Source organism: Gobio gobio (genome assembly GCF_949357685.1).
Source record: "Gobio gobio genome assembly, chromosome: 13".
Taxonomy (NCBI): Eukaryota; Metazoa; Chordata; class Actinopteri; order Cypriniformes; family Gobionidae; genus Gobio; species Gobio gobio.
In genome coordinates, this window is record NC_137106.1 from 47,830,508 (window position 1) to 47,843,604 (window position 13,097).

Consider the following 13,097-nt stretch of genomic DNA (forward strand, 5'->3'; position numbering starts at 1 on the left):
AACACCGTTTGAGATATCCAATATTCGTTCGCATTTAAGCATCTTCCGTATCTTTGTTTCATGTTGACCGAGTTTGGTGGAGATTGAATAAATCGCCTACGAGGAGAACGTAAAAACTCAGACCCTGAATTACATAAATATTCACCTTCAAACCAAAATATCTGACTTCCTGTTGGTCGGAGCTAATGACTGTAAATTAGAAAGTTGTCCGGCTCGAAGAGAACAATATATGTACCGAGTTTGGTGACTCAAGATAAAACTAACCCCCCCACTTTTGTCAAAAGGTGGCGCTAGAGAGCCCCTCATCCCCGCCCGTTTCTGAGGCTTTGCCCATGTGTACTGACTGACATCTCTGATGTGTGTGTTGAGTTTCAAGCAGTTTCAAGCAATTTCAAGCATGCTAAGAGCCTCAGAACAACACTGCTACCTTTTAGTGAGGGGAGGGCAGACAGAGAATAAATATTCAGAAGAAATATATTAAATAAAATAAATATATTGATCTGAAAAATAGTATGATTATTTTAAAGCTATTTGGTTACATTTGAATAAAACATTGTTTTAGTATGTTTTTAAACACACACACATACACGTTGTAATACCAGTGTAATACCCATGTCATTATACAAATTTGTGTCCTCATAAATCACAAACAAGAGAGAGAGAGAGAGAGAGAGAGAGAGAGAAACAAGTTTTTTTTTTTATCCTGCTTCAAAACTAATACAATGCTGCCATCTTGTGTTCATTGAGGGGAGAGCAGCAGACACAGAGAATTTCTGTTCCCCTTTTTTGTCCTTATTTAATCCCTTGCCATGGAAACACCGTTTGAGATATCCAATATCCGTTCACATTTTAGCATCTTCAGTATCTTTGTTTCATGTTGACAGAGTTTGGTGGAGATTGAATAAAACGCCTACGAGGAGAACGTAAAAACTCAGACCCCGATTTAACCAAAAATTTACCTTCAAACCAAAATATCTGACTTCCTGTTGGTCGGAGCTAATGACTGTAAATTAGAAAGTTGTCCGGCTCGATGAGGTCAATATATATACTGAGTTTGGTGATTGTAGATGAAACAAAGCCCTTCACTTTTGTCAAAAGGTGGCGCTAGAGAGCCCCTCATCCCCGCCCGTTTCTGAGGCTTTGCCCATGTGTACTGACTGACATCTCTGATGTGTGTGTTGAGTTTCAAGCAGTTTCAAGCAATTTCAAGCATGCTAAGAGCCTCAGAACAGCCAAAAGATTATTAAACTTTGACACGTTGCCATGGCAACAGTATTTGAAATTTCAGGAATCCATTTCATACGTCTTTATCTGTCATGTTTTCACATTATACTGATGAAGTTTGAAATAAATCTGGTGAAAATAAGATGGTGATTCAAAGCATTTTTGAAAGTGACACACTTCCTGCTGCCAGTTGGTGGCGCTATAACTTTGACTCACAAAAGTCATATCCATGTGATCGGCTTCTTATAACAAACACACAGCTGAAGTTTCATCCAAACCAGTCAATGTTTGCACAAGTTATAACACACTTCCTGTTTCCCTTTTCTCGCCATAAATTCGTTGCATCGCCACGGCCAGACTTTTCGAGATATCAAAAATCCGCTCGCAATTTAGCATCCTGAATATGTTCACGTAATGCTGACCGAGTTTGGCAATGATCGAAACAATGGCCTCGGAGGAGTATATTAAATTCCAGAGCATGCGTTTTCCGAACAACCCATAATAGCTCACTTCCTGTTGGGCTGACACATAACTATGAGCACGAAAGTTGTTCGGCCCGATGAGATCTAAATGTGTACCAAGTTTCATACATGTACGTGCAAGTGTGTTTGATATATGGACCAAGTTTTCAGACCCCACTTTAGGGGGCGCTGTCGAGCCCCCCTGCCACGCCCGGGTACCAGCTTCAGCCCGGCTCTGATGGCCGCGCATTCCGACGCCTGTGCGAAGTTTCAAGAGTTTTCGAGCATGTTAAGTGCCCCAAAAGTACCAGAGAAGTCGAAAAAAAAAACAAAAAAAAAAAAAAAAAAAACAAAGAATAATCTGAGGAAGAACAATAGGGCTCTGCGCCCTTTCAGGGCTTGGGCCCTAATTATTCAAGCCCCAGTGCATGATGGGAAGACCAGTATCAGAAAAAGGGTGTAGTTTTACTCAATTCAAGCTTAATGTTATAAAATTACTTTTTTTTTTCATTCTTGCCTGAACTAACTTATTCATGTAGAAATTACATTTATTTTTCTGTAGTATTTACTTCACCACAGAATCATTTTTATCAGTGTGTGTGTGTTTGCACGGCTTTTTAAAAATGGCAGGTGTTTCGCATGCGTTTGGCCAATCAGCGTACACTTAAATCACTGGTAGTTCCTATTGTGGTTAGTCCCTACTCTGAATTATGAGCTAATTTAGTCCCCCCGAAAGGCATTCCTATGACTAAAATCTCTCCCAGTTCCTGCGGTGCGATCACACCAGAAAGCAGGTACTTCCGCCAACAGTTATAGAAACGATGAAAGCGCTCCTCCAGTGCGAAAGCCTCTAATGATGACAGGAAACTATCCCTTTAAAAGAGCAGAATCTCTGATCTGTTTTGCCGGTGCATTTGGAGTCCCCAAGTGTGCAGTACATCAGAAAGGCCCCTCGTTTCCCCTGTCATTGACTTCTGTTATGTTTTATCTCAGGGGCAGCTGCTGCTTTTGCCCGTTTTCCTGCCAGTGGTTTTAGGCTTCATTTGCTCCTCTAATGAAGATTTAGAGGCTTAGGGATCTCTGGAAGAAGAGAGAGAGAAAGAGAAGGGCAGAAGGAAAGTCCTGTGAAACTAGAAGAGAGACTAAACTCAGGATGAGAAAATGAGCACAAACGGCATCCCATGTAAGGCACATGTCCACACCATGGGCAAAAATTGCCCAAAAACATTGTTCTCCTCAAATCCAAAGTTAGAAAGATGTAAACATTTCATACATGTAACCAGCAAATTGTGAATCTGAATGAATATTTCTATCCCCTATTGTTTAGATTGTACAGTATGGGTAAACGAGGCTGTGAGGGATAAGGGGCTTTCGCACCGGAGGAACCTTTTCATAGTTTCTATAACTATTGGCGGAAGTACTTACTTTTTGGCATGTTTGCACTGCAGGAACTGGGAGCGATTTTAGTTAATAGGTACTCCTTTTGGGGAGACTAATTTAGCTCCTAGTAGGGTCTAATAATAGCCTGGATGCCAGCCGAATTTAGCCCCGCCCACAAAATGTTTTGCTCGGGCAATTCGGTCTGGACTCGCTCCATAGAGGAGGAATTATGCCCGAACAGAAACTGTTCGGACCAATGAAATTGTCAGGGCGGGTTTTAGACGATGATGGACAGATGATCAACAGTAACGTAATCATCCACGTCATCGAAGGCTCTTGGGTTGAATTTGCTCTTATCCTAAACGGAGAACTTGTTCGTATATGCGTTCACCTTCACTATTTCTCTCAGAAACGATGATCGTGTTGGTAAATACTCTGTGTATCCTTAAATAATTTTATTACTGCCAAAGATCGTTTACACTCATGTTTTTCTTGTAACGTTACTTAATCATGCGTGCGTGCAGACAGGGTTTCCAAGTGTTTTTGCAATGTCGCGCACAATTGCTACTCAAAACGTTTGGTTGGCAAAATATGTTATTTTGGCAAGGTTGCCTGCTAAAATTCGCATTCCTGGGTTTATATAATCACATAATTGGGGTCGCTTCAACCCGCGGACATGGAGAAAAACACGGACTTGGTAACAGTGCAGTTGAGTTCTGTTGACATTTGACAACTAACGTTACGCGTCGCTCCGTTGCTCTGATTGGTTGTGGGTCTATCCAATTGAGGTCTTTCCTGGCTCGGTTGAAACACGCCCCATAATCAAAGGTCAATGGAGCGGTACCAGACTCAAATTCTGACTAGAATTGAGTATGGCCACGCCAGGCTAGTCTAATAATAATAATAATATTGAATAATGTGTTACATTTATATAGCGCTTTACATAGAAGAGGGGAATCTCCTCAACCACCACCAATGTGCAGCATTACCTTGATGATGCGACGGCAGCCATATTGTGCCAGAACGCCCACCACACACCAGCTGATTGGTGGAGAGTAGAGTGATGAAGCCAATCAGTTTATGGGGATGATTAGCAGGCCATGATGGACAGAGTTCAGTGGGCAAATTTGGCCAGGATGCCGGGGTTACACCCCTACTCTTTAATCAAAGGACATCCTGGGATTTTTAATGACCACAGAGAGTCAGGATCTCAGTTTAATGTCTCATCCGAAGGATGGTCTAACCCAGAACAATAGGAACTACCAGTGACTTAAGTGTACGTTGATTGGCCGAACTCATGCAAAACACCAGCACCCGCCGTTTTTTAAAAAGCTTTGTAAACACACAAGCTGTGTTAATTTCGTTGACGAATAATTTTCGTCATAATTTTCATCAACGACCGTTTTTCACTGATGGAAATGAGACAATAACTAAATAAAAACCAGTTTTGGATGACAACCTATGACGAAAGTCTACTGTCATTTTCGTCAACAAATAAAAACTAGACGCGCGACAGCGCTTCAGAATGGCTCAATCAATGAATAACACACATTTATGCCAAGCAATGTTTATGAACTAATGCTGATGAATAATGGCAATGTTTACTTTACGATGTTTACATATTAATATGTTTTAGACGGTTGTAACAATGCATATTTATCTCCCTCATCTGAACTTGAATGAGCTCCTGCTGAAACTGCAATTGTAAAGCGCAGACATTTCAAAATAAGAGTGTATACGGTGTATTTCCAGCTTGTTTATAATTAAAAATGACACATTATATGTACATTTTTGGTTACATATTGTCTGGCTATCACCAGACCAAGCTCAATTTAAGATTGAACATTGGTCCGGGGAGTCTGCTCTGTGTTTTCTACTGCACAAGAGGCGTGATCAATGAGCATAAATTAAAAGACTCTGTATGCAATTGGATAGTCCTTCAACCAATCAGACCACAAGAGGCATGATCAATGGGCAACGACCCAACGCTTCTCTATCTGTCATCGTGTTAAACCCGCCAATAGCCACCCAGGTGGATAAGCCAGTCTGTGATTGGTTCCCGCAAAAGTGTAACAGAAGCAGTAGAAATTAATATAAAAGTTGCAGGGTGAAATTTAAATCGCCATCAGATCAGGCTGGGTTTACCCAGTCTAGGTTACATTATAAACCGTATTTAATTTAATTCCCATTTAATTCCCAGTCAGGAGGAAAGACTAAGAACAGTATTTGACACACATATTATTCATCAGTATCAGGGTTATAATAGTTAACCATTAAAAATATTCATTACTTGAAATTAAATAAATGTTAACTGAAATTAAAAAATTAAATAAACGTAAACTTATTTTAATCTTTAGCTTAACGTGATATACTAACTAACATTGTTTTTGACCGTTCAAGTGCAAAAATACACGAAAGAGCTCATCGGTTTTTTTTTTTTTTTTTAACAATTTTTAGAGCTGCAGAAAAAGACGTCGGCGTTTGGCATTTACAAAAAGCGCTCACAACTTCTTTGAAAACGTGGTTTACTCCATAGGATTATAATGTAAAACAGATGCTGGCAGCTTCAAAAAAGACGTCAAGTGTGAACACGCCCTAATACGTTATTAGATAGAACTGTTATACAAAGACAGTAGACAGTATATGAAAAAGCATTAGCGATTGCCGTGTGGCAGAGTCCTGCACGGGTCTGATTTTGTAAACCCGCACCCGCCCGTACCCGCAGTGCTTAAAACCGCATCCGACCCGTTTTCCGACAACAGCACTAAATAAAATCCACAACCGACCCGCTTAAAATAGAACCGACACCCGACCCGCACCCGCAGTAAAATCAGTTTAGCATATCACATTATAGACACACTTACAAAAATGTTTATTGCCAGCATACATAAGTTTACATGATCATTAACTTAAGGACAACTTCGGCACATTCTAAAATGCTTAACGTGGCTTAATGTTGGTAAGACACTGTTATTAAGAGACCAAACTCAGTAAACATAATACTAATAACGTATACTATGTACAAAAAATCAGATGAGCCCAAAATTTGAACGCAACGCGTTTAATTACATGTTAAGCGTTTTCCTCCCATAGAAAACCATTATAAGAAAACGCTTAACGTGGCTTAATGTAGGCTACTAAGAAAGTGTTATTAAGAGACTAAACTCAGGAAACATAACAAAAAATACTGTTCGATAGAACTGCTTGTGCTTGGTTTTGTTACCACAGTTATCTGCGTGCTTCCTCAGCGATGAACTTCCACATTTGCGGCTATCTTTTCTTCAACTCCTCAGGATCCATCTCGACGAGTGCAGGCAGAGCCCGCGCGCGGTTGTGATTCTCCTGGGAGGGCGCGCGCCGCGCGGCCACAAATAAACTGATATGGATTTGAAATAATTTTATCAACTTGAAATACAGGCAAGGCATATTTTTGTATATGCATATTTTTAGTAACACATCTACAATATATATACATATATTTTTATATATAGGCCTATATTCGTTTGCACGTGACTGTTTAAAACCCGTGTTCTCCCTTGTCCGACCCGACCCGACCCGTATCCGACACAGTAGGATGTTTTTCACCCGTTTCAGCAATATTTCGCGGGTACCCGCACCCGTGCAGGACTCTGCCGTGTGGTTGATGTCTAAGACGGAGAATGGGAGTGCTCTGTGCTCAGGCGTTCTCAGTGCCTTCAAAATAAAAGTCCACCACACTGTCAAAAAAAAGTCACAACAACAAGGTGCTCTTCAGTTCCTACTGGCGGTGCAAATGCAACCAGGAAAACGGCCCCAGGGGAACATTTAGTTCTTGGGACACCATCCTGGTGGCGAGTTCCTGGAACCACCCGATGCCAAAGCCCCTAGACTGTTACTAATAATTTGTTGATTAATCTAACAGTTTATTGTTAACAGTTGATAGTTCTCTATCGCTTGTACTTGCGCTGACAAATAGACAATGAAAAGTGTCAATTTGTTTAATCTTTCTTATTTTAATTTCTTATACTTTCCTAATGCTTTAACTTTATATTAGTCTACCTTGTAGTTTTGACTGTGGTATCAAAATTAGAATCGAGAATTGTGAAATTTCACTGGTATCTAAAATAGTGTTAGACCGATATATCGGGCCGATATTTGCGATTTTTACGTGTATTGGCATCGGCCGATACAAGGCTGCCGCGTTCGCCGATATTTTTTTCCCTGCATTATTTACAGACAGGCGTCCACAGGGCAGCTCTCACCGTCTTCAAACTGTCTTGCTCTCCCTCTCTCGCGCATATTCATCAAAATCAATTAAGAATTGACACGATGGTAAAAGGTGGAAAGACTGAAGTTTCACGTGGAGCATTGGGAGATTTTTTCCTGAATTGCCGCTGGTGTTGCTCTACAAGAGATTAAGTGAAGTGCACCTACACTCTAAAAAATGCTGGGTTAAAAATAACCCAAGTTTGGTTGAATATGGACTAACCCAGCAATTGGGTTGTTTTAAGCAAACATTTAACCCAACCTCTGGGTCAAAACAACCCAATTGCTGGGTTAGTCCATATTCACCCCAACTTGGGTTATTTTTAACCCAGCATTTTTTAGAGTGTAACCATTAAATGACTAGGTTGTAAATAGTTTTAAAATGAAGTACAGTACAGTCAGTGTGCACTTTATTATGCTGCTTGCTTGTTGATACTGTGTGCAATAAAAAATATTTATTTTCAGAATTTTTCACCACTGAACTCTTTTTTTTCTTGTTCTACCTCACCTGTTTTTACTATTTGTTAAATATTGTTTTTTTTTTAGTTCAATAAATGTTCCTTTTTTAAATTTTAAATTATCATGATCATTGTGAATTTTTTTTTTTTATGTAAATTGAGGGAGCAAAAGCAGTATCGGCTCCAAATATCGGCTCAAGAAAATTGGCTGATGAAAAAAAAAACGGTATCGGCATCGGCACTAAAAAATCCATATCGGTCGATCCCTAATCGAGTGTGTTTTGCAGTATTAAACATGTATTTATAGCCATTTCAAATTGGGTGTATCTGCAGAGTGATCAAATCCCCTTCAGAGGAATGTGTCTGTCATCCAAAAAACAAATCTACAGTATTCCACACGCGAGGAAAACTTTGGTGTGAACAAGCCTAATTTGTCTGTCCCTAGTTTGTATTGCAGTCTTTTTTGTTGTGCAAAATATGCACGTTTTGAAACGGAAGTCTCGCTGTAACAAATGCCAGCGCCATGTAAAGCGAGTGCTCACCGTGACCTTGTCGTCTCTTTCATGCCTCCTCCTGAGCGAGCAGCTGTTTGTTTAATGGCTTCATCTTCTCTCTCGCACACAGAGCAGTAAGAACTGGAGGGCGGCCGTGGACCTGACGGGCAGGCTGCTGACGGCTCACGGCCAGGGCTACGGCAAGAGCGGCCAGCCCAGCGGCCACACCACTGACTCCTTACAGGTGAGCAGAGCGCTCTCCAGTTTAGCATCAATGTGTTACTGTTATCTATAAGCTAGTGCGCTCCAAAACAATGACAACAATTCACATTTAGAAGATATTATCGTTCAAAACTTACAGTCTTCTGCCAATATGGAGCAATGATTTTGATGACATCACTCTGCACTTCAGCTTCTCATCAGATATTCTGTCCAATCAAACGCTCTAGAATATGAAGCCCCGCCCCCTACGTTATAAACAGACGCTTAAGCTGCGACTGAAATCAGTCACTTGTTCACACATTTACTATTTTCTACATGGTCTACACAGTGCACTATATAGGGGATAGGGAACGATTCAGACAGTGCACTATATAGGGGATAGGGAACGATCAGACAGTGCACTATATAGGGGATAGGGAAATATTCAGACAGTGCACTATATAGGGGATAGGGAAAGATTCAGACAGTGCACTATATAGGGGATAGGGAAATATTCAGACAGTGCACTATATAGGGGATAGGGAAATATTCAGACAGTGCACTATATAGGGGATAGGGAAATATTCAGACAGTGCACTATATAGGGGATAGGGAAAGATTCAGACAGTGCACTATATAGGGGATAGGGAAATATTCAGACAGTGCACTATATAGGGGATAGGGAAAGATTCAGACAGTGCACTATATAGGGGATAGGGAAAGATTCAGACAGTGCACTATATAGGGGATAGGGAAAGATTCAGACAGTGCACTATATAGGGGATAGGGAAAGATTCAGACAGTGCACTATATAGGGGATAGGGAAATATTCAGACAGTGCACTATATAGGGGATAGGGAAATATTCAGACAGTGCACTATATAGGGGATAGGGAAATATTCAGACAGTGCACTATATAGGGGATAGGGAAAGATTCAGACAGTGCACTATATAGGGGATAGGGAAATATTCAGACAGTGCACTATATAGGGGATAGGGAAATATTCAGACAGTGCACTATATAGGGGATAGGGAAAGATTCAGACAGTGCACTATATAGGGGATAGGGAAAGATTCAGACAGTGCACTATATAGGGGATAGGGAAAGATTCAGACAGTGCACTATATAGGGGATAGGGAAAGATTCAGACAGTGCACTATATAGGGGATAGGGAAAGATTCAGACAGTGCACTATATAGGGGATAGGGAAAGATCAGACAGTGCACTGTATAGGGGATAGGGAAAGATCAGACAGTGCACTATATAGGGGATAGGGAAAGATCAGACAGTGCACTGTATAGGGGATAGGGAAAGATCAGACAGTGCACTATATAGGGGATAGGGAAAGATTCAGACAGTGCACTATATAGGGGATAGGGAAAGATCAGACAGTGCACTATATAGGGGATAGGGAACGATTCAGACAGTGCACTATATAGGGGATAGGGAACGATCAGACAGTGCACTATATAGGGGATGGGGAAATATTCAGACAGTGCACTATATAGGGGATAGGGAAAGATTCAGACAGTGCACTATATAGGGGATAGGGAAAGATTCAGACAGTGCACTATATAGGGGATAGGGAAAGATTCAGACAGTGCACTATATAGGGGATAGGGAAATATTCAGACAGTGCACTATATAGGGGATAGGGAAAGATTCAGACAGTGCACTATATAGGGGATAGGGAAAGATCAGACAGTGCACTGTATAGGGGATAGGGAAAGATCAGACAGTGCACTATATAGGGGATAGGGAAAGATTCAGACAGTGCACTATATAGGGGATAGGGAAAGATCAGACAGTGCACTATATAGGGGATAGGGAAAGATCAGACAGTGCACTATATAGGGGATAGGGAAAGATCAGACAGTGCACTATATAGGGGATAGGGAAAGATTCAGACAGTGCACTATATAGGGGATAGGGAAAGATCAGACAGTGCACTATATAGGGGATAGGGAAAGATTCAGACAGTGCACTATATAGGGGATAGGGAAAGATCAGACAGTGCACGTATACACCTGCCTTCAAAAATGTATCATATTTCAGTAGACAGGGTGTGACACGTGCATTGGATTCGGATGCGCCTTGTTGCCTTCCTAGGCAGCATTTTTCAGCTTTCAGACGCAGCCCAGGTGTTATATAGACCCCTTGCTGGCACTTAATCAAGCATGACACACAACCTGCTTACTAACATGGGATCTCTTTTTTAAATATTCTCCATAATGGAGTTATGTAGGGCTGGATTGTTTTTTAATCGATTCTGATTCTTAATATCTTAACTGATATACATTTTCTTAAATCCCAACAATCAATCTTTTAGTCTATCCCCTATGTTTTCAGTTGACAAAACTTCACTAAACATTATCTGTAGTGTACCTCCCATCTAATAAATCACAACAAGCTTTGTGCTTTGTCAATTTTTATATGAAACAAAGTCAAATTTTTCAAAAATCTGTCAATTTTTTAACGAAATTCAAACAATAAATGTAGTTTTGTGACAGATTGCTGTAACGCCTGTTAGCGGCATATGAACTGATCATCTCTTCCTCTTTACTACTAGTTACAGCAGCAAATAAACATGAATGAACTTCAGAAGACATGTTGAAAGATACAGTCCAACTTACTGAAATGAATCATAATCGCTTAATCTAGGGCTGGGTATTGCCACAAATTTCACAATTCAATTCGATTTTGATTCACAAGCTTTCGATTCGATTTTCGATTCGATAAAATTCAATATCGATTATTTTAGATATATATCGGGTATAATACATGGCCAATTTTCTCAAGGAAAACAAATCTCTGAACTAATGTTGTAAACTATGGGAGTCAGCTGATACTACATTAGCCTACTAATATTGAAGGTACAAATTAACTGATTTGTATAACACTTAAATTACACTAAATTATTTTTGTTTTTTATAATAATAAAGTTATAATATTAACTTTACAATTTAAATAATCATATTTCTACTTCAATTAGTTTTTTTTAAATATAAACATTTTGCTGTCATAAAAACTTGCCAGATTTATTCATAGGCTACATGCATTAAATATTGAAGAACATTAAAAATGACAATCAATAGCCTATGTAATGGTGCATATAATTAGCAAAATGCTCCTCTCTAGAGTTAATTTTTCTAGCTGACTAAGGAGTTTATGGACACTGGATATGTTTTTTCTGAGGTAAATGACGTTACATGACATTGTTTACAAGCTGTTTTACTGACGTCTTTCTGCGGTTAAAACACTTGAGCTATTCTATGTGACATGATACGGATTTCGGTAAGTTGTCCTCTATCTTTTAACACACTTTCAGATGCTTATTCATGTTTATTTCGCACTGTAACTGGTATTAAGGCGGAAGAGAAGATCAGTTCATGTTTGCTCAGTGCTGCCGGTTCTCTTGAGCTGAGCTGCGGCAGAGCGATCTCGCGCCACAGCGCCAAAGCGGTATTTATGCTTTTGAATTTCGTAAAAAAATAGACGTAATCTGAAATCTGAGACTTTATTTCATATCAATAGTAGTAAAGCACAAAGATTATTGTGATTTATTGGATGTGAGGTGCGCTACAATGTTTATTTCATTCACTAACTGAAAACAGGATGACTAATCGATTCTTGGGATTTAAGAATCGATATTGTCTTGTAAAAGTGAGAATCGATTAAAATCGAGAAATCTATATTTTTTTACCCAGCCCTAGCTTAAAGCTACACTATGTAACTTTTCCGTCCACTAGAGGTCGCCTGTTCAAAACAAAGGTGTAGTTTGATGACGGCACATTTGAGCGCAGAATCTTGGGACATGTGGTCTTCACCTCACAGCCGGTGGAAAAGAGTCAGGACAGGACTCGGGCAGAAATCATGTTCATGGATGCGATTATTAACATTACTGTAGTCTGAAGTAGAGCAGGACCGAGTGTTGTGGAGCTGAGCAAGGCCGCAGGAGCGATTGAAGAGCGGGACTGTTATTATGGCATAGTCGCCGGTGGGACTTTTATTATGACACGGTTGCCTGCGCCACTTCCTCTTTTCCAGTCATGAGTTTGAGGTAACGCAACTCTGTTTATCGTATTAGATATATCTGAGTGTGTTGAAAAGGAAGTTATGACGTTCGCTCGGCGGCTGCTATGACACTTGTTCACACTGCAGTGAGAGTAAAGTGTTTCACTGAATAAAACCGGAAACTGAGGGTAACGCAGATATGACGCAATCGACAGGCGACTCCCTCAAACGCATAGCCCACACGTCCCGGTTCCTCGGTTAAAATAGCAATTTCTCACGATTTACAAATAGTTGGAAACATTTGGGATATTCTAAGTACTCAACTGAACAAAATATATAACACTGGCCTAGTGGTTTCTGGATATTTTACTGCAAAAATCCTACATAGTTCACCTTTAATCAGTGTTTCAACCACGGAAATATGTCAATAAATTGTCAGAATTGAAATGAATCTCAAGCTTGTGAATCGAACTATGAAATTTGTGTCGATACCCAGGCCTAGAGTTTAGTTGAGTTGCCCACACTGATACGCTGTGCACGTGAAGCGGCGCAGAGCTGTCAGTGTTTCAGCTGCCGTCCCGACTCCCACTCAGTCCACAGTAACCCGCTGACGGGCCGC

General features: G+C 40.3%; 1 protein-coding gene across 3 annotated transcripts in view; it reads left to right on the plus strand.

The window, feature by feature from the left end:
- trappc12 (trafficking protein particle complex subunit 12) overlaps positions 1–13,097 on the plus strand; it is a 76,250-nt gene that overhangs the window by 38,677 nt on the left and 24,476 nt on the right. For 2 of the 3 annotated variants that reach the window (XM_079833220.1, XM_079833222.1), the window contains exon 4: positions 8,393–8,506. In XM_079833220.1, coding sequence (XP_079689346.1) covers positions 8,393–8,506 — 114 coding nt within the window. The remainder of the gene's footprint in view (positions 1–8,392; positions 8,507–13,097) is intronic. The other variant, XM_079833221.1, reaches the window with a different exon arrangement.